The sequence below is a fragment of the Brienomyrus brachyistius genome, chromosome 14, assembly GCF_023856365.1.
Source record: "Brienomyrus brachyistius isolate T26 chromosome 14, BBRACH_0.4, whole genome shotgun sequence".
NCBI lineage: Eukaryota > Metazoa > Chordata > Actinopteri > Osteoglossiformes > Mormyridae > Brienomyrus > Brienomyrus brachyistius.
In genome coordinates, this window is record NC_064546.1 from 15,710,894 (window position 1) to 15,733,485 (window position 22,592).

Consider the following 22,592-nt stretch of genomic DNA (forward strand, 5'->3'; position numbering starts at 1 on the left):
AACGGCGTAGAAGAAACTTTGTTACTGGAGAGGGCTTCAGCAAAACTGGCAGTGCTATGGCTGTTCTTTGGGGGCTTTAGCTCCCCAAATAAATGGACACTGATTAGTTACATAATATGACCCATTTCCAACAGAAAAGGCATATACCCCCCCCGCCTTCATAAATCTCTAGTGACGCTCCTTCAGTTACAAGAGGTAAATCTAAATGCGGTGGGGGCGTGCGCCAGTTACCAGGACAACCAAACATTGATTCGCTCTCGAGGACGAGCGCCTGCAGCGTTCCCGATAGGAAAAATATAAGATATAATCTGTAAACTGGACCGCATGGCGTCGAGGTTGGTGTCCGGACGGCCAGCGGTCCTGGTTGTAGTGGAACATTTATGTGAGTTGGGTGAGTACGCGTTGGCCGCTTAGACATTAAATGCATATGTAAGAAATTGTGATTTGCCTGATGGTGTCAATGTATTTGATCGAACTGAGGCAGACAAAAAACTGAAAAGCGAAAGGGTTTTGATCGGGGAGGAGGTCAGCCGCCACCTGAAGAAAATATCAGCCACCCTGATAGAGCTGGTAATGTGAACCCCTTCTTCCCCACTGATGCCCCTGTCCTTTGCACCCTAATCACCGTCATACGCATGCGCTTTCCGGCAATATTCCCATTACATATTCCCTATAGGAGGCGTCTAGGAGGGCGGCGCACGAGCGACTCGAGGTGGAGAGCATACAGACAAGCAAGATGCGCCTACATGTGGCGCAACTCGAAGAGCGCATCGCGCAGGAAATTGCGGGTACAATAATGCAGCCCATTAATCTATTGTCTGTGTGACGTGTAAATTAATGCTGTACGGTTTTCGCAACAGCAACTCAAGATCAGGCGTGTTTCCCCGTATATGCAGACACCAGGGCACCCAGAACCACGTGCATCCAGTCTTCTATTAAAGGTCCAACAGTTTACCTGGTTAATAACTAACCTTTCTGTGCCGCAGCGAGAAACTCCAATGTGGACCTTATAGATGCATTGCAGGCGGAGATAAAGGACACATCGCAAAACGTCGAGTACATGGAGAAAAGGCGAGAACTTGAAGAACTAAATTCACCTATCCTTTAAGTAATCTGGATTTAGGTATCATACAGAGTTTATATGATAAATAGCATACACTATTCATTACATTGGGCCTATTATATTAAACACAGGGGGCGGCATGGTGGTGCAGTGAACCCGGGTTCGAGTCTCTGCCTGGGTCACATGTGCGCGGAGTTTCCTCCGGGTATTCCGGTTTCCCCCCACAGTGCGAAAACACGCTGAGGCTGATTGGAGTTGCTAAATTGCCCGTGAGTGTGGATGGATGGATATTAAACACACATGTCCTTTCTTAAAATATTGCATATACAGCCAATTATACCATGAAATTCTCATGCAAAGTAGACGCATTCACAATGTAACTCCGGTAAAAACAAAATTTAACCCTACCTAGGTTAAACCTGACGAGGTTATACATTAACTGCGCGTGTTTTCTTACAGGAGCGAGAGGGAGTTTATGAAACCAAGCCACGAACATGCTATCAAACAGCCACACTGTCGCCGGTCACGGAAAGCAAGCAAGCAAATATTTATCAACGACACCAATAAAAAAATCCAGAGCTTAAGGAAACAAATTGGTCAAGCAAAAAAAGCTCAGGAAGATCTGAAAGACTGCATGGTTCAAATAAGATGCAAGTTTACTGAACGGAAGCAAACACTTACAAATGGAGTAAGTGGTCGTGTCTGATCTTGATTCCACGTAATTATATGCTTTCCACTCAAACGTACCTCCACGTTTTAGATAAACGCTGAAAAGAGAACAAAACAAATCTCCAGGAGCTTGGCGCAGTGATGTCGAATTTACTGGAAAGGGAGGAACAAATTACCGAAACAAAGTTGCAAGTTGTGTTAAAGTTCCATCTAAGAAGTCAGGTTTCCCTCAACACCTCAACATTTTGTGTGTGCAAATGTGTTTTACATCAGCATGGGGACGCAAGAGGATGCATGGTCTATTGTTTATATGGTCTATAGCAGGGGTGCCCTAGTACACGAGGGCTAGTTTGCTCCTGGAGATATCACCATAATCACCATACGGAATAAGGGTTTAGTCCATATGGAAAGCGGTGTAAATGAAATAATTCAGTTAATTATTTGGAAAAACTGCTAACTCGAATGTGTTTTTGAATTACGTATGGTCAGCAGGCACAGCAGTTCGTTCCCACTGAAAGCCAATGCCTTTCCTCATTCCGACGTGGGCGCATCGTTTTAAATGAACGAACCCCTTGCTAATTAGTACTTTTTAGTTTGCTTTAACCGTAAAACGTGCGCCATATCAGCAGCAGAACAGCAGTCAGCCTGTGGCTTCGTTGTGGATGCTTTACTGAACGCATGGTAACGATGTACTAAGTCGCGAGACTGTGCAAAGGGGTGATGCCGGGTGACTTAAAAGGCGATCGTGCTAGCGAAGGGAAACACCGCATTGTCAGTCTAAACGAGAATATAGCCTTTAAACTTAATTTGTAAGTGAACATTTATTTTGCCACTCAACCCCTGTACTTCACCAAGAAAACAAATGGTGCTTAGAGAATGCTGTTTGCCTATACAGCTCTGGAAAGACCATTCTGTATTAAAAATATGCATTTTTAAATCCTGGTTTAATTCTGGTTCTGCTGGCAGAAGACTACACTGTGAGGCAGCCTGCTTCCAGGCTCAAAGTTTCAGCAGTACACGAGAACAAGGTGAAGCATGAGACAATAATCAAAATCCAGCCAGGTAGAGGGCAGAAGGAACTTCCTAGTACCAGAGACGACTGTCTACTTATCCAGCGGTGCCTCATAAATCAGAGGATGACCTCAAGGGAGCTTCAAAAAGAATGGGAATCAGTAAGTGGTGTGAAGTGCACTGCTAAGACGGTTCATAACAGGCTCCTGGAAGCAAGGAAGACACCCTTCATCAATGAGAAGCAGGGAAGGGCCAGGTTGTAGTTTGCAAATAGAATGTATATTTTACACAGACTCTTACCCACAAATTGAGAAATGAGTGAAACCTAGAGATTTTCCTCTGGTCTGTTCATTTTCTTCTGGAGCTGTATTTATTCTGTGGAGTTTAGCACCTACTAGTGGAGAAGCAAAAACACAACATGACTCATCAGAGCAGCATAACGCTGTGTGATACGAAGGTTAGTTCTAGGGCACAGTACTCTTCCTACCTCCATTGTGGTCAGGTATCACACGGTCAGTGCTCATGCTCACTCTTTCACGGCAGATCACCCACATGAAGCAGTGTATCTCCAGCCTGGACACCAAGATTCAGCTCCTCCACAGGCAGCTGGGAGAGTCGCAGACAGAGGTGCAGCAGCCTGGCAGCGTGAAGTATGCTTCCTCTGGCTGATTTCACACACGCAACTCCATTGATCGTCTTTAATGATTCACTGCACAGTCCTGTTCCAGTTTTCGCTGGTTTTCAGTCCACTTTGATCTTTCTAAAGAGGTCCTATGTACCCTGACTTGTTCCATTAGGGATTTCCACAATATGGAGCTGGCTGAATTGTGGGGGACTTTTGAGGAGTCTCGGGTCCTACAGGAGCAGTTAAAGGTTAGAAACATTTCCGTCTGTGAACCTGCTCTTGACAGTAGTACGCCACGTGTCAGCTTTGTGGCCTGGCCGTACTGATACCGCAGACCCTTCCTTCAAAATATGACAACACACTGGCACAAACATGATTGTTGCAGTAAACAAGAGTAAAAGTGATGGTGACGTGTAGAACACAAACCTTGTTCCTTGAGTCTAAGGTGTACAGAATCGATTTCTGGACAGAGCCGGAAGCCTCTGTTCTTTAGTTAAATTGATCTTTTAAAAAACGACCCATCAAAGGGCGTCTGCACAGAGGCGACCTTTAAAACAACAGACAGCTCTCAGAAGCAAGAGTTCACACTGTCAATGGGCGGTCGAAAGGTCTGACCTGATTCACTCTCAGAAGCATACAAGGAGGCCAAAATAGATGAGGGACTCATGCAAGACCACGTACATATCTATAACTAATTAAAACAAGTATCATTGATAATCCATCCATCCATCCATTTTACAAACCACTTATCCTACTGGGTTGCGGGAGGTCCAGAGCCTATCCCGGAAGGGGATGGGCACGAGGCAGGGAACTACCCAGGATGGGGGGCCGGCCCATCGCAGGGCATATCAGTTATAGTATCGCTCAATATTCAGTGTTGGATAAAATGTGCCTCACACTTTTCTGTACTGTAAACCAGTATCAAGCTAAAGAGAAGAGCTTTGAAAGAAACACATTTGACCCTCCAAGTATTCAGATGTATAGTTATAACCCAGAAGAGCTGTGTCCAATGCTTTAGGTGAAGAGGGAGATGGTGGATTCCAATCAGGCTCATCAGCAGGCCCTCATCAATCCAATGGAGCTGTTGAATACCCAGACGAAAGCAGAGAATGAGCGTTGGAAGTCTCACCTCAGCATGAGCAGACAGTACGTCCGCCTGGGCATGTCACCCTTACTGCCACGGACATCCTGAGGGAACTGATTCTCATTGCCATATTTATAAGGATGACGGATTATGAGACTCTTATTATTAATATTAATACTATTTCTTTATCTCCATGTTTGTTTGCATGACTGGCTGACACAGTACTGTGTAAGTTTGACACAGGGAGGGCATAGATGTTTTGGAGGATAGGTGAGTTTGAGAGACAAGCCCATGTATTTACCTTTAACCATCCATCCATCTTCCAACTACTTATCCTGACTTGGGCCAATTGGGGGGGGTACATGCAGTCTATCCTAGGCAGCATAGGACACAAGGCTGGGCTACACCCAGAGAGGGATGCCAGTCCATCGCAGGGCACATAGACCCCCACTTACACACAGTTACACACTGCAGGCAGTTTAGAGATCCCGTTTACTCCAACCAGAGGTGGACAAAGTACACAACTCCATCACTGAATGAAGTATAGATACTCCTGGTCAAACATTACTCCAACACAACATGACATTAACTGAGTTCATGTACTGGCATATCAATCTAGAGAGGTACTTGCTTTTAAAAATACTTAAGTATTCCGAAGTACATTTTTGTTTTTATTTCAATGCATTATTGAACACAATGCATTTACAGAACCTAATGAAGCAACCTACTGAATTCACTGACTTGCTTGTAGAACATGTACAATAGTTACTGTCCCAGCGTACAGTGTGACTGGTTTGTCTCCTTTGAAGAACATAATATGGCCCTATTGCATTTTGGAAAAGAAAATTCATCTGCTGACTTCAAAGCTATGCATAAAGTAATGAGTAACAAGAACCTTCATAGAAATGAGGTGGAGTCAAAAGTACAATATTTGTCTTTCGAATGTATTGAAGTAAAAGTCATGTTTCCAGAAAAATTGAGATTCAAGTACAGATACTTGAAAAATGCACTTAAGTACAGTACTCAAGTAAATGTGCTTTGTTACGGTCCACCCCAACTGCATGTCTTTGGGCTGCGAGACGAAACCAAGGCAACATGGGGAGAACATGCAAACTTCACACACAAAACCCCAACCATAGAGATTGTTCTGCTTCTCGTGGCTTTATGATGTGGTTCTTTCCAGTTAGAGATCCAAGCGGTTGCCTGTCTCTAGCTCAGTTGCCTGTGTGACGTATCCCGAAAGCATTAAATAAAAGAGCTTCATTCTGTCCTTCGATCCCCTCGGCGACTCACAGACAGTCTACGTTTTTGCTCCCTAGCAGCTCCCGGAGCAAAAACCTAGACCAACTGTGTGTCCCCAAGGGCCGTATTGGGAAACACTTACCTAGAAAACCAGATGGAAAAGAAAGAAAGGTCCAGGTGCCCTTTTGTCCCTAGAAAGTTCCATGAAGACACACAACTGAGAAGTCACACCCAGCTCTTTGGCTTAGGGAGGCGGTGCGGAGCCAAGCAGATGTGATCTGGAGATCTTCAGAAGACTTGCACAAAGCGGATGAGGAACATGAAAGGGAGATCACCGAGACCATCAAGTACAACAGGAAGAAACAGGCAGATCTACAAGAGGTTAAACCTTCTTCCCAGTTCTCACATAAGTGGGCAGCTGTCTGTATATAAACTATTCATACTGAAAAGGATAAACGGATGGGTTTGAGGTTCATATCTTACCAGAGTTGTACCCTAGAGTTCAGTATCACACCAATAAAAACACATACATCAAGTTTTCAGATCACCATGGTAACCACAAGAAGTAGAAATGTTCAGCGCGAACATACAGTACTGTGCAATAGTCTTAGGCAGCAGAAAATGATGTTTAGATGATCTTCATGTTGGTGTAAACAGGTAGAAAGTTCAGGTCCCGAATGTACAATTCCAGACCAAGATTTTGTTTCAATGAACCAATTGAGTCCTCTGTGTCTCTACTCAACTGCCTGGTAATCTGTACTTTCTGGACCGGAACGTTCCACCTCCGGCTGTAAAACTATATTATGATGTCTGTCAAAGTGTGTCAGCGTAGCCATTTCAAAACCTCTCCTAAAATTGCCACAGTATTTGCAGTAACTGTTCAATATATCCATGTATTGTTTGACTCGGCCACTACCCCCACCTTGTTTGGCTATTTCAAAATCCCATTGAGTTATTTAACAAATCAAGTAATTAATTAACTGGGCTGGTGGAGAAATTTAACGAAAACACGGAATGGCTGAGGTACCCCTGAGGAGAGTTTTGGGAACCACAGTTTATGAGTAACTTTTTGGAGAACAGATGAAATTCTTGTTCATTTTTTATCGTGTTGCTGTTAATTTGCATGTTAAAATGTTAAATAGTTTTTTTTTCTGAGCAATTCTACATTTCCTACCAGGATAAATAGCCGTAAACATTTTTCTTTGACTGCCTAAGACTTTTGCACAGTACAGTACATACACACACACACACAAGTGACATCAGAACATCAAACACCAGGAGCACCAGCTGATGGATCCTTCAGATGAAGACCTCAGCAAGACCCTGGAGATCACAGAGGAACAATACCAACGCATGCAAGCTTCCGGCACTGCTGCAATAGAAGAATTGATGGTAGGGAGCTGGATTAAAAAATATAGCTACTTCCTTGTACGTTACTGCCATACCCCACCCAGCCGGAATGTCTCATTATCTGTAGATTTAAAAAAAAAAAAAAACTTATGCTATTTGTATACAGACTGAAATCTACCCAGACTTACTTGCATTTATTTCACGACAGAACTGGTTTATTAATTACATTTTGTTTACTACATAGATGTCTTCTCTAATACAGGAATCCAATTATGTTTCCCAGGGTTGGGTGGGTGGCTGCATTTGAAATGCGCATATTTAATGTATTCCTCAAGAGAGAAGCTGAATCTGTAGAGGAGAAGCTGCTGAAGAAAGAAGAGGAACTAAGGGTGCAAGAGTCTGTCCTGAAGGAGGTGGAGGCCAGGCATGACATGGAGCAGGCCTCCTGGAAGACGGGGAGGTCACACCTTGAAGGTTCAGCAGTCCAACACTGCTTAATATGACCCATGCTATTCACATCCCTACACTATCCGCACCCATCCCCTTGCTTACCTGAGCCTTGCTCTCAGTGAATCGGTGTCCTTTTGCGCAGTTCATGTGGCGTGCTGCAGGTGAGGCGGTCCACAGAATACCTCGGGAATTCACTGAAAAGCAAATTATGGCCTTGTGGTAATCTGTCCAGGCTGAGCCCAGCAGTGCCGTAGTAAAGGTATTCATGGCAGGGTTACCATTTCAGAGTTGAACTGCAAGAGAAGCCAGCTGGAGAAGTCCATCCAGCAGCTGAGAGAGGAAACAGAGGCACTTTTACATCCAAAGGTGAGTTCCTCTCTAATTGGCCTGTCACATCCGATTCAAATCACTTGGCAAACATAAACTTTTTCATATTTTTTTTATAGAATGCATGTAGCGGTTAAAGGTTACATCTAAACATAACTTAAGCAAGATTTCCATCAACATTAAAATATTGAGATTGAAACCAATGCACAATTTCCATTACACAAAGTACATCAAATGAATATAGACACATGTACATGTATAGTGAGATATATACAGGAATGTTCACTGCCTGGCCAAAAAAACGTGACAAACTTTAATATTTTATTGGATCACCTTTAGGTTCGATTATGGTGCACATTCACTATGGCGTTGTTTCCAGGTGCTTATGCAACATTTCAACATTTTTTCTCATCCAGATTCGCATTCATTTTTTGCCAAAATCTTGTGTTGATGACAGGTGAGTTGAACGACTCCCTGAAGTCATCTACAGCACTTTTCATGGGGTTAAGGTCAAGACTCTAGTGGCCAAATCACGTCTGAAAATGATTCCTCCTGCTCCCTAAACCACAGTTCATGCCTGATGAATCATCTGATGAATTCTTGTCCTGGAATATGCCCGTGCCATAAGGGAGAAAAAAAAATCCATTGATGGGATAACGTGGCCATTCAGTAGATTGACGTACTCAGCCGACTTCATTTTATTGCTGTATAATGTTGCCGAGCTGCAATAACGATGCAGTCGTTGGCCCTTAAGTACTTGCTGATTTAATTTCGACCGGTAACTTTTTTTTTGGCCAGATGGTGTACATAGCAGAAGAAAAAGGATAAAGAATATTCTCCATATAAACCGAGAGAGGACTAAAGTTACAGGAATCGTTCCAGTCTATGATTTATATCATAGGTGTGGTTTTTTTTTTTTTAAAGGAAGAAAGTCATCTGATAAAAGCAGAATCTTGAATCTGAGCATCTGTGGAATTGACCAAAAAAAAAAAAAAAAAAAACACGAGGTGAGTTTCATTGCAATACATACCAACATGGAGAAAACGGTACATGAACTTTATTGTGCAGGAGGCCTTAAAGCAGAAGATAAAGAGGCTGAACGCTCAACATGTGCAACTGCTGAGAGCACAAGCGCTGGAGATAAGCACCATGGAGAAGAGGAGCTACGAGGACATCGTGACGCTGGAGCGGTTCAGCCTGGAGAACAGCCGGCTGCGAACAGTGAGAAGACACGCCGCTCAGATAAGGGGCGGGGACGGGCCAGCAGATACTGCTGTTGTCGTTACTGCCAACCATTTCGGTTTTGCAGAACATTAAGCAGATGAAGGCAGACATACGCAATACCAACAGAGAGAAAGAGAAGCGGAATAGAGAAGCAGCGCACCTCAGGCACGAGCTGCAGTCCTTACACGGTAAGTCCTTCGAGTGACAGCAACTTCGAAAGATTCTTTCAAAGGTGCAAACTTGAGAACTTGCATAATTGGGAAGAGTGAACATCAACACGCAAAGTGACCCAACATGCAGCTGAGCTGTGACCTATCTTACAAACCTATGAAGATCTAGCCACCCTACCATTGACTTCTACAAAAAAAACTTCTGTCATCCCTATATAACCTCACGTGGACATTTTTTGCCATAGAACATGTCCTGGATGCCTGGAAAACAGACCTCTTCATCTCGGAGGTTAGCAACAAGGCTCTCCAGCTTCTGCCCCCTACTTGCATTATCCTCATGGCCACCGCTGCTGGTCCTGACCACAAATCCCTCAACTTTATTTACCTCAGGAACACGCAAAGACCAACCAGACGGTCCTCCAAGCCATCAACCAGGTTGGGTTAGAGGTCCAGGAGCGAAAGAACAAGGTTGAAGAGCTTGGTGAGAAGCTGAGGATACAGGTGGAGGGTGCAGCTCCCCTGTTAAGACGTACTGCAGGCAAATCACATTTGAATGCATTGAGTTATGACCATGAAGCCTAATGCCATAGAATAGGATCGTACCATACAAAATTAGAATTTCATGGACAATCAGCCAATAATAAAGCAGTGGTTCTGAAATCCAGTCCTGGGAACCCGCTGTTATTAACTGACTGAGAGGTCATCCCAAAAACCCACATGGATCAGGTTCCCCAGCCCTGATCTACAGGAACCCCAGACATTTGTATTAGGATGGTTAAGTGTGCCGCAGTTTGAGAACTCTGGCCAAAACTTACAAACGAACACAAAGTAACACAAGAAAAGGAAAAACTCCTTCAGTTATAGCAGAGTAATTTTATTTCTTTAAATATTAAAGATAACCCGCTTTTTTTAAATCATAAATAGAAATGCTTACGTAAACTCGTAGTTTTTATTTAAACATTCAGAGGGGAAAAAAAAATTTTAGTTACCAAAACATCAGACACAGCAGTGAGAATAAGACGACGTTTTGTAGAGACCATGCACACAGCGTGTTGTTAGAGAGGCAAACAAACACCCAGCTCATGCTGCTGTCCTTATGCACCAAAGGTTACATCCAGCAGTACTTGAGTCGGTATTCCACACACGTAACTCTATTACAAATTCAGTTTTATCCAGTATCTAGCCATCGTGTTACATGCACGCACACACACACACACACGCGCGCGCGAGTCGGTGAAAGCGGTAAAGCATCTGGGCACGTCGATTCTGTGGCATTAGTGAGTCCCACACAGATTCCAGCCCATGTCACCAAAACAGATCCAACATCAGCCTTGAACAGTGCAGGAGCAGCGCTGCTGTCTCACAGGTCAGACAATTTCAAACGAGGACTAATCCACAGTCAATTAGAGAGACAAAACCAGAACCAGACGACTCCAAAAAGACATTTTCAAGACAAACTTATAAACCTCGACTAAAGACTCCAACTCCACCGCGAGAAGAGACATGCACATGCACTACGTCCCTCACCTTACAGTACTTCAGATACACATATAAACTCTGCTTTGTACATACATACATACATACATACATCTATATATATATACACACACGCGCACACACACACAGAACTTAACTCTGTCCTTGAGAGAGGAATGTAAAAGAGCCCTACAGCTCTGACCGTGTCATGGTAGAGGGTGAGCGGAAGGAAGAGTGTGCATTGCCAGTATCACCTGTTCTCCCCTCCGTGCGGCCAGGGCACAGATGGGGCCATGCCCACCTTGGGCAGGGGGATATTTATGCATCACCAGGAGCTGGAGGGCACACATCAAGTTTGGGAGGGCTGGCCCCTTTTCAGTGCCCGCTGCCCCCTTCGGACAGAATCCTATTGGGCTCCGTGAACTTGGAAGTGAGCAGGTAAAAGAGGGCGGGGCCAGGGACCAAGGCCAGCAGTGGCAGGTCCTGCTCCAGCTTGTCCAGCCGCGAGATGGAGATGATGCCGTAGGCGTGCAGCAGCCAATGGCTAAACAGCACCACCAGCCTCTTCTTCTTGGCGACAAGGTTTTTGAAGGACTGAGGAAAGGAAAAAAAAAAAAAAAGAGGACAAGGATCCTCAAATTTACCTGCCAAACATGAGCAACGACGGCAAATTCGATTAACACCTTAACAACAGAAACAGCGGAAAGTTTCCTACCTGTATTTCAGAGGCGGACATGTAGACGGCCAGGGTGACCAAGGACAAGACCAGGATGATGTACGGGAAAGCGTAGTCTGAAATTCACAACAGGAGGGTCCTCGTTAGCCTAAGCGCGGCCAAGTGGATCGCACTCGTCCACGGCACCGCTCACACTTACAAAGCAAACCACCACCCACAGCCTGCAGGACCGTAAGGATGGGGAAGAAGTAAAGGGCAGCATAGATGCTTTTGAAGCGGTCCGACTTTCCCAAGCCACACGCGATCTTCTTCACCAAGAGTGGCCTCAGGAGCATCATCAGGACCAGACAGAAGGCGTAGTAAATTAGCACAATAGTGTACCTGAGCACGGAGAGAGGGGGTATCGTTTAGAATGTTTGTCTGTTTACACAAGGAATTGTTACAAAATTCACCTCATTCAGCTTATTCACTAAGCGTTTTTGTGTTTTGTGGTACCTGTATAAAACGCTACTTGCCAATATATTACAAATTCCAGCGAGGGGGTAAAACCATTTCCTGATAAAGTTTTGCTAAATAGTATTAAGATATATCAGGAACCCAAGAAGTAGGTATCACAAGGATGAGGTGAAACGCACAAGAGAAATCTTTCCTGATGAGGTCAGAACTATTTCATATGTTTAGGCAGATCAAAAGATGGTGGGTGTTGAAGTGCAGAAAGAGAGTCTCTCACAGTGGGAAGACTGCCTCCTGGGTACAATGCAGGGTGGTGACATAGTCCGGGCTGGGGTTATACAGCATCGTGTACCAGTCCGACAGCATCTGCACCCTGCAGGACCGGATGGATAGTTGACCCACTGGGTCGTTCACCAGCAGGGTCACCACGGCGGCCACGCCACATTCCAGAAGAGCCGTCACATGCTGAAACAGCGCGCTGGAGCTGTGAGAAGAAGCGGCAGGCTCATCATCAGCACCGGCAAGACGGCGCAGCTTGTGCATGGCAGAACAGCCCGGCCCTACCTCTTCTTTCCCGAGTACCACTCGATGAAGAACCAGTGCAACACGAGCGGCAGCATGGCCATGAAGCCCAGATACAGCCAGTCATACAGCTCCGGCGACTCGGTGCACTTCTCACAGATCTTCTGAAGGTTGGTCCTCTCCCCCCGAGGACAAACCTTTCAAAGAACCACCCCGATTACATTCCGATTACGGCCCTTATTGAACCACCATTTCACAGTGCTTTACATGCACACTACAGGTCAAGAAATAAATGTTATTACTACACGGTGCGTTTTATCCAACCGAGGGTGGGCACTCACCCCGCACTCGCTCTCAAAGGAGCCGTTTATCAGCGTCTTTCCACAGTACAAACCCGGGCATGTTGAACTCATGACTACAGCTGCGAAGAGAAACACGGTTAAAGAGAGACGACGTGCCCGGCAGGACAGCTTTTAAATACGATACTGCAGCTCAATAACATTGACTTTTGCGCTACCATATGCTAACTCCATAGCACAGCAGTAACAGCTCTCCGACAAGATCACACATCAGGTTAGCTGGACGGTTTGGGGGAAGGAAACGTTAGCTCGACGCACATCTTCTGACATCGCCTACATCAGGAGCCAAACACACGTACCCATATTATATCGTTTCTTAAGGCCAACGTAATTAAATCAAACAAACCACAGATAATTTCGTGGATTTTCTTGCTCAGCTCATCGCCAGACGAATTAAAAACGGAAGCCCCCGAAACGTACTCAATAAATTTTACGTAAGAACACAGAGCCCCAGTGGCACTAGTTTAACGATCGAGGTTAAAGAATACGCGTTTGTGTAGCTACGCCATAAAGTCACATGACACATGCTGCTCTCCGACGGAAGCCGAATAGGGTCATTCCTGACGTCTCACTTTCGGCGTTAGAAGAAGTCAACGAAAGTCGGACAACCCATTAGTTTAGTTGATATTTTATTAAGATCTCCAGTCCAATGTTTTTATTTTCTACATTTTATCCCCTTAATAGAGAAAAAATGCATTGTCTAAAGTATGTCTAAGTTTACTAGGTACGGGAAATAGTTTGATAAACTAAGTGTATTCATTTTCATTTACTGTTAACTAACGCTGGTAGGTGGGCTTTTTCGGTCCTTTTAAATAACGCATGAGTTTTAAATGATTTAAGGGAAAGGTAAATCGTTCAGAAATGCACGAGTTCAATATAAAATGTAAATATTTTTAATGTAAGGTCCTTCCATGATTTTTAATACTTGGTAAGTAGGGTCTGCACATGGGATTCATGGGAGGGGCCTCCTGGTTATACATTTGAAACCTTCTGGTGTAAAAGCAGGTTTTCAGAACGGGCCTCATTGTCCTTTAGAGCTTTTACATTCGTAAGTAAGAAGCTTTTATAAAAATGTAATTAAATGAATATGTTATAACACTCACAATTGGAGCGGCTGGTCTCACTAAGAGGGCATTTGACGAGAACACATCTTGTTTCGACTCAGTGTGACGTACAAGTGCGAATTCGGCTTGCTCTTCAGACAAAACTGGACGTGTTGTTCCGGCACATGTAGAACATAAAATTAAGCTGGGACGGGCTTTATTGTGTCATCTCATCCCTGTTGATCAGTGAAACTCACCAGAAAATGGTTGTGGATTGGAACTACTTCTTAACAGAACTGATATTCTCGGGGGTGGGGGCTTTTATTACTCTTTGTACCCAACCACACAGCTACGGGACGCCAAGCTTAAGTACCAAGTGTTTTGTGTACCAGTTCTGTTCAGTGTATAGGCTGAGAATAAGGTATCTTCTTGTTGTGTAGAAATCCATGTTCTATTGCACAGAGGTTAGGAATGCGATTTAAAATGCTATTTTGCCTATATAGTAATATTACTTAAAACATCAGAACATGCCATCGCATGCACTCCAGCAAAAATAATAAATCTCAATTCACCAGGCATTTTCCACCGCGAAAAATCTAACCCCTATTGGACTTTTATGCCCATTTCCCACCCATGCGTGAGAAATAATTTTAAAATGTAGCGTTTAATATTAAAGTGCGTAATACTACATGGAGGGGGGGGGTCCTCTTTGGTACCCTAGCAACGGGTCGCAACGTCATAGGGAGAAGCAGAGTAACCAAAACATGAGCGTAGGGGCAGGCGCAGGCTGGGAGTGACTGGGGGAAGCGATTAATTCGATGAAAAGGAGAGCCTTCACTAGACAAACTGCTGGGATACAGAGAAGCACAGCAGACATATGCATGATCTGGGGACTGTTTTCTCAATTCTGCGACGAGATCCGGTGGGAAAATCTAGGTAAAGCTTAAGACACACGTGCACCATTGAAGAGTTGATGCTGATCGGCTGCTGGCAATATCCCAAAAGGGATGTGTCCCTATCCATGCATTGGATGCCCCCGAGTCGTGTCCGATGGATTGGTCTATGAACTCGGCTTTGCTCGGCACCAGCAACAGCACATCCGCAGACGACGCATCGGAGAGGGATCTGATGCTAGACATCGTTTCCCTGTCTCCTGTCCTGAACGGCCTCGCCACCGGAAGCAGCGCTGGAAACCACACTGCCGAAGACGAACCGCACCGGCGACTTGGACCGGCCAGAGGCGCGGAGGCGAGTCCGCTCCTCCACGGCATTTCGGTGACGGTCCAGGCGCTAGTCCTCCTGGCAATTTTCCTCCTGTCAAGTTTAGGCAATTCGGCCGTCGTGGTCATCATTATAAAGCACAGACAACTGAGGACGGTAACGAACGCCTTCATCATGTCTCTGTCCCTATCCGACTTCCTCACGGCCATTCTTTGCTTACCGTTTTCATTCATGATGCTTTTCAGCAGAGACGGCTTTTGGATTTTCGGGGACCCGCTGTGCGTTGCAAACGGGTTCTTCAACACCTGCTTCGGCATCATCTCCACCCTCACCATGACCCTGATCTCCTTCGACCGTTATTATGCCATCGTGAGGCAGCCGCAGGAGAAAATAGGGAAAAGGAAAGCCATCCATCTGCTGGTGGCGGTGTGGGTGACGGCGGTGTTGTTTTCGCTGCCGTGGTACTTAGTGTTACGTACATCCAAAGAACTGGTGGTTCACAAGCGAGGGTTTTACCATTGCATGTACGTCTTCCATTCGGGGAACTCGAGAATGGGCGCTGCCTACAGCATATCCCTGATCGTGGTATGCTACCTGCTCCCATTTGCCCTCATGTGCTTCTGCCACTATAACATCTGCAAGACAGTCAGGTTGTCAGAAATCAGAGTGCGCCCGGTGACCACGTACGCCCACCTGCTCCGCTTCTACAGCGAGATGCGCACGGCCACCACGGTGCTCATCATGATAGTGTTTATCATTTTCTGCTGGGGGCCATACTGTCTGATGGGGATCATCACGGCCATGGGGAACTATACGTTCAGCCCCGTGATGGACACCGTGGCCATATGGATGGCCTGGGCAAACGGGGCCATCAACCCTCTGATTTACGTAATCAGAAACCCGAACATATCGATGCTTCTGGGACGGAACAGGGAGGAGGGATACAGAACTAGAAACGTGGCCGCCTACCTGTCAACGCAAAACCGAAGCAGGGACGCCAGATCGCGGGCCGACAGGATCAGAGACAGGTACGCCAGTAGGCATGGGGTGGGCAGCCGGCTCTCCTCCTCCAGTCCGGCCAACGGAGGGGACATCGCCATGTGGGCGTGCAAAAACCCAGCCGTGCTCTTTTGCAGGGACGGTCACCCCGACACGGTGTCCCAATCCGTTGTGGCCAAAACGGAGACCGCTGACACCAGTTTATGATTTGCTCTAATTTGCGCCTATAATTACAGAGAATAGCAAATCATTAAAGATGACTGTTTTGTGCCAAAATAGTGGTTAACTAACCCCCCAGGGAAGGCGGGTTAATAATGTCCTAAAAAAACGAAATGATTCGCAGTCCAACTATCTCTCAGCTGACAGAGCATCGGTAGACACTGTGAAAGCAGAGCTGGCGCAGAAGGCGAGGAAATAAAATTATAACAATTTTTTTTAAAAATCCATTATCAGTTGTTAAGTTACGGCCCATGGGCTTTGTTAAAGTGAAGATTTGGAGGGAAAAAAATGTTTGCTTTTTTCACGTGAACTGCTACATCAAAGAATTGTCTATCAGAGTATCATTATCAAATACAATCCAGTTAAACCCACGACAGGCTGTGCATTTTATTTAGGCCTAATTGTGTCCGGTGATAGACCATTGTGGGTAAATGAAGCTCTTCAAAACTACCACGGACGAATTTTATTCCCCGTAGGCCTACTTTAAAATGCTGCCACGCTTAGGACTTCAGTTTCATTTTGCGGCAGTTTTTAATTATTTTTACAGAAAAGCAGGCTACAGCATTATTCCCATCATCGCCAGAGATCAGTTTTTATAATGACAAAACAACTGTTTAATCTGACCATCTGTTACAATGAAGTTTACGGTCTTCCTCAAATGCAAAATAGGATTATCGTCCAGTTATCCCGTGTTAGCATATTTTAGACACATTTTTAAAAGGCAATATTTATCTTACAAAACTGATAGAAATGGTACCGTACGTCCGTACTTTGAACAGACAATACGACGTAAATCGATTCCGGCATGGAAATTGGCATTTTACATTGGAATTTCCCAAAGAAAACCATCACATAAATACCTGTATTACAAAAAAATAAAAAATTAAATCGAAAACTGTCACTAGATTACAATCCAAGGTTCTATTGTGCAGAGCAGCTTTTTCACAAAAAGTGCTACATGATACAAGAGAGGCAGTATTAAAACCGTCAGGGCCCTTGGCCCGTTCACTATGTCATGGCAGTGTGTGGGAAGTTCGGATGAAATCACAATATGTAAACCACAATTACAGTTCTCACAAGATTCAAACAACTCCCACCCAGATACAATAAATCAAGTTTGGAGTGTCACCATTTTAAGAGAGTCCGACAAATAAAAGCACAATGTTTTGCACATTTCCTAGAATGTAACGGCATCGCACCAATTAGAATGTTAATTGGTGTGGCGCCTCAAACTGTGTCTGAATATAGTGTTAATTTATTTTTGCTGCTTGTAACGTTAGTGAAATTCATTGCCTAACTGCTTGTGACCCAATGATGTAGAATTCGATTTTGCAAATGAAAATTAAATGTTTGATGCTTCACGAAACGTTGTGTGAGTTCCCATCAACACTCGTAAACATTACACAAAACTCACTACCGGCAACAACCAGCAGATGGCAGCCGTGTCACATATAGTATAAAACCCATTTTGAAAAGTTCTGCCGAATTTTCTCCCATCGCTGTCACTCATCTGCGTTCAAGCAGACATGTAAATTTCTTGTAATATATGAATGTAATCTGTGTATATGTAAGTATAATTCTGGGGGCAATGGTGTGCGATTTACTCAGGGTAAAATGCACCTTTTGTAACATCTAAACATTCAGCTTTACGAAACTCTGCACTGATGAGATGAACCGTGTCCCCTTCAAAGCTTTTATGCGTATCCTTGAACCAGCGGTCAATCAAATCAATATTGGCAATCCCTAGAAATGGCACTTTGTTTAAAGAAAAAGAAAAAAAAAAAACTTACCTTCTGGCAGCAGGAGGATACAGTTAAAACAGAGACAGAAATGTAAGCTTAAGAATAAATGAAATGACTTCCACGAAGTCAGTATGAATTACCGCCACTCTACAAATCAAAAGCTAAATTCACTATCTAGGTACGAAGAAGCTCACAAAATTCTCTTTTAATGAAAATATATTAGATGCACAGCAAACTAAAAATGAACGATTAAATGATTAACTGGCCCGTGGACTCAAAGCTTTCAAATATTCCACACAAGGCCTAGAACATCAAACTGTGCAGTCATGCTGTGGTATGACATCAGCATTAGAAATCATTCCCGCATAACGGAGCAAATCACTGAACTCCGTTTATCCAGAATACGTTAAAAAGAGCATTGTAGTTTAAAAAAATAAATAAAACGCATAATCAGCGAATCGTGAATTATGGGACCACCAGAGGGAGCTCTTAATCCAGAGTGAGTAGACCTAACATACGGATTTACCAAGAGCGTTGAGAGGAATTAGTAAGAAAAAGGACAAAGTATTTCACCTCCTAGATTCTTTATTTCCTTAGTAACGTAACAATTACCTCACATTACAACGCAATTTTAAATTAAAAAAGTCTTGTAAAAGGTCCCACACACAAAAGGAAATTGTATTACACAGTGAAAGAAGGCTGTCCATCATTTTGTTCCTCTGTCTTCAGGGGAAAAGCGGCGCATAGGGTGCGCTGACGGTAAAAAGAGTTTTTTTTTTTAATCATTACATACATATTTTTTACATGACACTTAAAGCCAGGTGCATATGTAGACACATACGTTGAGTATCTGAAGTACAACAAAGTATGTGTATATAGAATATTTACATACACAAACCCACGCACTCTTCAAACCAAAAAAAAAAAAAACATTTTGCATTTTAATATGCATAGAATCTTTTCTTTATGTCCACAGTGTTTGAGTGAGGGGGGGCGGGGAATGTCGCTTTTGGAATATACATACCAAAAACATAAAAAAAAAAAAAAAATCACTGGTTCCATTCAGCATTGACTCAGCGCTGGAGACAAGATGCTACACTCCAACCCAACCAGAGTCCTATTGCCTAGTGTAGTTTTAAACATGCCTGTATACTTTTAAAAAATGATCTTAAAAAAAAAAAAAAAAAAAAAAAAAAAAAAAAAAGAGTAACACATGGCAGAAATATGCTGTGCTCTGCTTTGGTTAAAAACAAGCCCGCCACGCCAGACGGTCTGGAATGTTCTATGGAAGCACAGGAATGCTGGGAGTCCCTTATCCTACCCACCTTGGCTCAGAGATGGCAGAGGTCAGGACAGAATCCCCCCCTCCCATGCATGAAAACGCATGGACAAGGTATGCTGGGTTACCCAGCGGCACCCCCGTCACCATCCCTAAATGGTATGGCCCATTTCACTTCCTGCTTAGGAAGATTGGGCGGGACCAGGGAGAGCACAGCCCACATGACTTTGGGACCTGCAGTGGGACCCGAGTCACTTTCTTGACAGAAAGTGTCACTTCACTCAATTCGTCAACAAATGTCCTTTTTTTTAATTAATAATATATATATATTTTTGGTAGTCTGTTTCCAGACAGACGTAACTGTTAAGCTGTGTGCTGCTGAGGTTCAAAGAACAACTCTGTATCTTTTATTGTCCATTTTTAGTTTCTCACACTGACACATGGGGGTAGAGGTCCCCTCCCCCCCTCCGCTCTGGTTCATGACCCGAGAAGAGTGATTTGTGGCAGGGGTAGGGCTGAAGGGAGGTGCCTCTGATGGGTAGCCGGACAGAGGCCAGAGGTCCAACCCACTCAGAAGTTGAGCTTTGTGACTGGTCGCTCCCTGCTGCCCGTCTCTGACGTCTGGCTGTTGATTCGTTTACGGTTGCGCTTCATCTTGCTGAGGTCCTTGTCGAAGACTTCACCTGAGCGTAGCGCTGACACCAAGTCGTCAAACTCGCCGTCCTCCTCGCTGTTCTCCTTATTCTTCCGCGACTTGCGCTCTTTCTCCCGCTGCTCCTTCAGCTGGGGGCCGATGGTGAAACAGAGCATGCCATGAAGCACCGCGCAGTACCGATCAAGGGCGGCTGGATGGAGGAAGGAGGGGGGGCGGGGCTCACCTGGGCCTCCATGCGGGCGCGCCGCTCCTCCTCCTCCTTTCGCCGTCGCATGTTCTCGTTCTCCTGCTTGGCCTCGGCGACAGCCTGCAGGAACTGGTCGAAGATACGGAAGAACTCGTCCGGTTGCATGCGGACAGCTTCCTCGCCGAAGTGTTTGACAGCCCTTATGAACTGTAGGGGCGGAGAGGCCAGGAACAGGGTGCTTAGCACGAGCCCAGCGGTACTCATGGCTTCTGGTGAGGGCTAGCAGCCGCCTGCAACACGTGGACGGACCTGGAAGTTTAAAGCACCAGGGTCCATAGACCCACTGATGTCTATCAAACAAGGGTTTCATATTAAATACCAAACCCCCTGAACTCTTCACTGGAGCCTGTGGGCAGCATCTAAGGGTACAAGAGAAGGGCTTCATTGGGAACGGGCCTTAAGCGGAGCTGCTGCTTAACCTCGTCACCCGCTGTTGACCATCCTGACGCACGCTTCACGCCCAGCGAGGGAGCAGAGAACCCTGTCCTTACAGAAATATCCTTCCATGTCTGCCATGTAGGGAAACACTTTCCACATAGGGAGACGTGTGGAGGGGAGGTAGAGCACCCTCTGAAGTAGATGTGGGTGGGCGGGGCTCTCACCAGCTCTTTGGCCTCCTGTAGGGAGTCCTCCACATCCGAGAAGCTGAAACTGGCCACGGTGACGAACTGGCTGACCACAGATACAAACTTGTCCCCTGTCACCTGGGAACAGCTCTTCTGAAATTCGAGCTCCTGTAAGAAGGGCGAGAGACTCCAAGTCATGTGGGAGCCCCTGTCCGCACGCGGCAGGTAACTGTGGGTGAACCCTGCTAATTAAAAGATAACTCATGTAACATGCATACTACTCTTCATAATCAATACAGAAGCACTTAAGCACCAAAAGGTTCCAAGTCCCCCCCCCCCCTTGTTTCAGGCAGCATGACGTTCATGTGAGTGTGGTTCCCCGCGCCAGGACTCACGTTCTCCACGTTCTTGAGGCCACTGCGGAGGTTGCTGATCTCCTTCTCCAGCTCTGTCATGCTGCAGGAAAAACATGAGGGAGATGGTTAGGGAGCAGCATGGGGAGATGGGGAAGATGATCCCCCACCCCCACCCCCACCCCCACACACACACACACACACACACACACACACACACACACACACACACACACACACACACACATGTCGAGGCAGGAAGTGGAGAAACGGCACACATTATTTCCTCCACGCTCTGGCCATTGTTCCCGAGCTCACTGTCGGGCAGGAACAGGACGTCCGCCGCCTGTGTGACACTGATCAGTTTAATGACGTCGTGCTACAAGGACACGCTGTCACGAAGAGTAGCGGGAAGTCATAAACACGCACGCTGCAGAGGCCTGAACCCCGCCCGCGTAGGATGGCACACTGCCAGCGGCAAACAAACACCGAGAGACCCCGACCTTTCACCCCCGTGTGGCTAAAGGGCTCATCTTTGAAAGGCAGCGTTAGGGAAGCTCCGATCGCAGGCAGGACAACGGCGGCCGCAGTGCTAATGGCGCTCACTGGGGCCCTTGTTCTTGATGTCCACAGACAGGCCATTGTGTGAAGTTAGGAGGAATGTACACACACGCAGGCTTTCTGATAGCATCTGTAGACACACAATTGTGGAAACGATCCCTGAAAACAAATCAAGGATTACGGGTGATTAGCTGGGATTTGAACCCCAACATCACGAGCGAGTCCGCAGGATCATGAAGGGGACACTGAAGCATGAAGACAGCTTCACAACAAAAACACCCCCAGAGATCTGAGAGACACGTCCCAACGAAGACTGATTAAGGAGAGGAGATCTCACTCTTCCCCATGTAGCTTCACTGGGGGAATTTCATGTTCTGTAGAAGAGGTACGATCAGAAACACAGCAACACCACAAGGTGGGCTTCCGGTGAGTTCTCACTTGACTTTGGCAGCTTCCGGTACATTCTGGAGGTCCTCCTGGAACTGCAAGACCTTGGGATACTTGTTCTCCAAGATGGTGATCAGGTAGTGCAGTAAAGTAATGTTCCTGCAAAATGTGAACATTACAGCAGATGTCACTTACTCATCACTTACTTGCCGCTTTGGATGGATCACACGGCGCTTGGAGTCGACCTGAACTTACTTGTCGATGCTGGACTTGGTGTCTGCGATCTTGTTGAGTGAGGACACCTTGAAGCCATAGGCGTTACCCCTCTGGCCCTTGTTCATGTAGTTCCCAAAGGCCAAAACCACCTCCAGCAGCTTCTTCAGGTTCTGGCTGTGCAGAACCTCTTTGGATGCCTTGCTTAGAGCTAAAGGAGGGGAGAAGAAGGAGGCTTGTTTCCTGGGCGTGTTCACTTCCCTGTGCTGTAATCACAAGCCCCCATTACATATGACTAGGTTCACTCTGTTCACCTTTGCACTTAAGTCTGGGGCAGTGGTGGCTTAATGGTTAGGGAAGCACACCCGACCAGCAAGGTACCGCCCCCAAGCACTGCTCCCCGGGC

At 45.6% G+C, this 22,592-nt stretch overlaps 4 protein-coding genes across 14 annotated transcripts in view; 2 read left to right on the forward strand and 2 right to left on the reverse strand.

Annotated features, from left to right (window-relative positions):
* The first annotated feature begins 210 nt into the window (after nt 1–210).
* ccdc175 (coiled-coil domain containing 175) lies at nt 211–9,879 on the forward strand. 8 transcript variants are annotated; one of them, XM_048975338.1, is made up of 16 exons: nt 211–382; nt 485–570; nt 677–788; nt 987–1,071; nt 1,523–1,751; nt 3,287–3,393; nt 3,541–3,616; nt 4,387–4,514; nt 5,943–6,075; nt 6,973–7,086; nt 7,380–7,518; nt 7,781–7,860; nt 8,890–9,042; nt 9,131–9,233; nt 9,461–9,504; nt 9,606–9,879. In XM_048975338.1, the coding sequence occupies exons 1-16, from the start codon at nt 325–327 to the stop codon at nt 9,795–9,797; spliced, it is 1,839 nt and encodes a 612-aa protein (XP_048831295.1). In that variant the 5' UTR covers nt 211–324; the 3' UTR covers nt 9,798–9,879. The 8 variants fall into 8 exon arrangements, with proteins under 8 accessions (XP_048831295.1, XP_048831294.1, XP_048831296.1 ...); XM_048975337.1 differs by having other exon boundaries at nt 212–391; XM_048975339.1 differs by lacking the exon at nt 6,973–7,086 and having other exon boundaries at nt 212–391.
* Nucleotides 9,880–10,068: 189 nt separating this feature from the next.
* On the reverse strand, nt 10,069–13,204 carry LOC125707916 (jnk1/mapk8 associated membrane protein). Of its 3 annotated transcripts, none has more exons than XM_048975347.1 (7): nt 13,048–13,204; nt 12,684–12,763; nt 12,385–12,539; nt 12,098–12,304; nt 11,567–11,748; nt 11,407–11,483; nt 10,069–11,285 (listed from the first exon to the last, which is right to left on the reverse strand). In XM_048975347.1, the coding sequence occupies exons 2-7, from the start codon at nt 12,753–12,755 to the stop codon at nt 11,067–11,069; spliced, it is 912 nt and encodes a 303-aa protein (XP_048831304.1). In that variant the 5' UTR covers nt 12,756–12,763; nt 13,048–13,204; the 3' UTR covers nt 10,069–11,066. The 3 variants fall into 3 exon arrangements, with proteins under 3 accessions (XP_048831304.1, XP_048831303.1, XP_048831302.1); XM_048975346.1 differs by having other exon boundaries at nt 13,001–13,201; XM_048975345.1 differs by having other exon boundaries at nt 12,860–13,201.
* Nucleotides 13,205–14,491: 1,287 nt separating this feature from the next.
* Nucleotides 14,492–17,530, forward strand: LOC125706995 (G-protein coupled receptor 135). Its single transcript, XM_048973840.1, has one exon. The coding sequence runs from the start codon at nt 14,795–14,797 to the stop codon at nt 16,169–16,171; it is 1,377 nt and encodes a 458-aa protein (XP_048829797.1). The 5' UTR covers nt 14,492–14,794; the 3' UTR covers nt 16,172–17,530.
* A 962-nt stretch (nt 17,531–18,492) lies between these two features.
* The window catches only part of daam1a (dishevelled associated activator of morphogenesis 1a), a 41,437-nt gene continuing 37,337 nt past the window's right edge, over nt 18,493–22,592 (reverse strand). For both annotated transcript variants that reach the window (XM_048973839.1, XM_048973838.1), the window contains 6 exons: nt 22,229–22,397; nt 22,025–22,132; nt 21,068–21,128; nt 20,709–20,840; nt 20,083–20,253; nt 18,493–19,987 (listed from right to left, as the gene is read on the reverse strand). In XM_048973839.1, the coding sequence (XP_048829796.1) occupies nt 19,775–19,987; nt 20,083–20,253; nt 20,709–20,840; nt 21,068–21,128; nt 22,025–22,132; nt 22,229–22,397 (854 nt within the window). In that variant the 3' untranslated portion in view covers nt 18,493–19,774. The remainder of the gene's footprint in view (nt 19,988–20,082; nt 20,254–20,708; nt 20,841–21,067; nt 21,129–22,024; nt 22,133–22,228; nt 22,398–22,592) is intronic.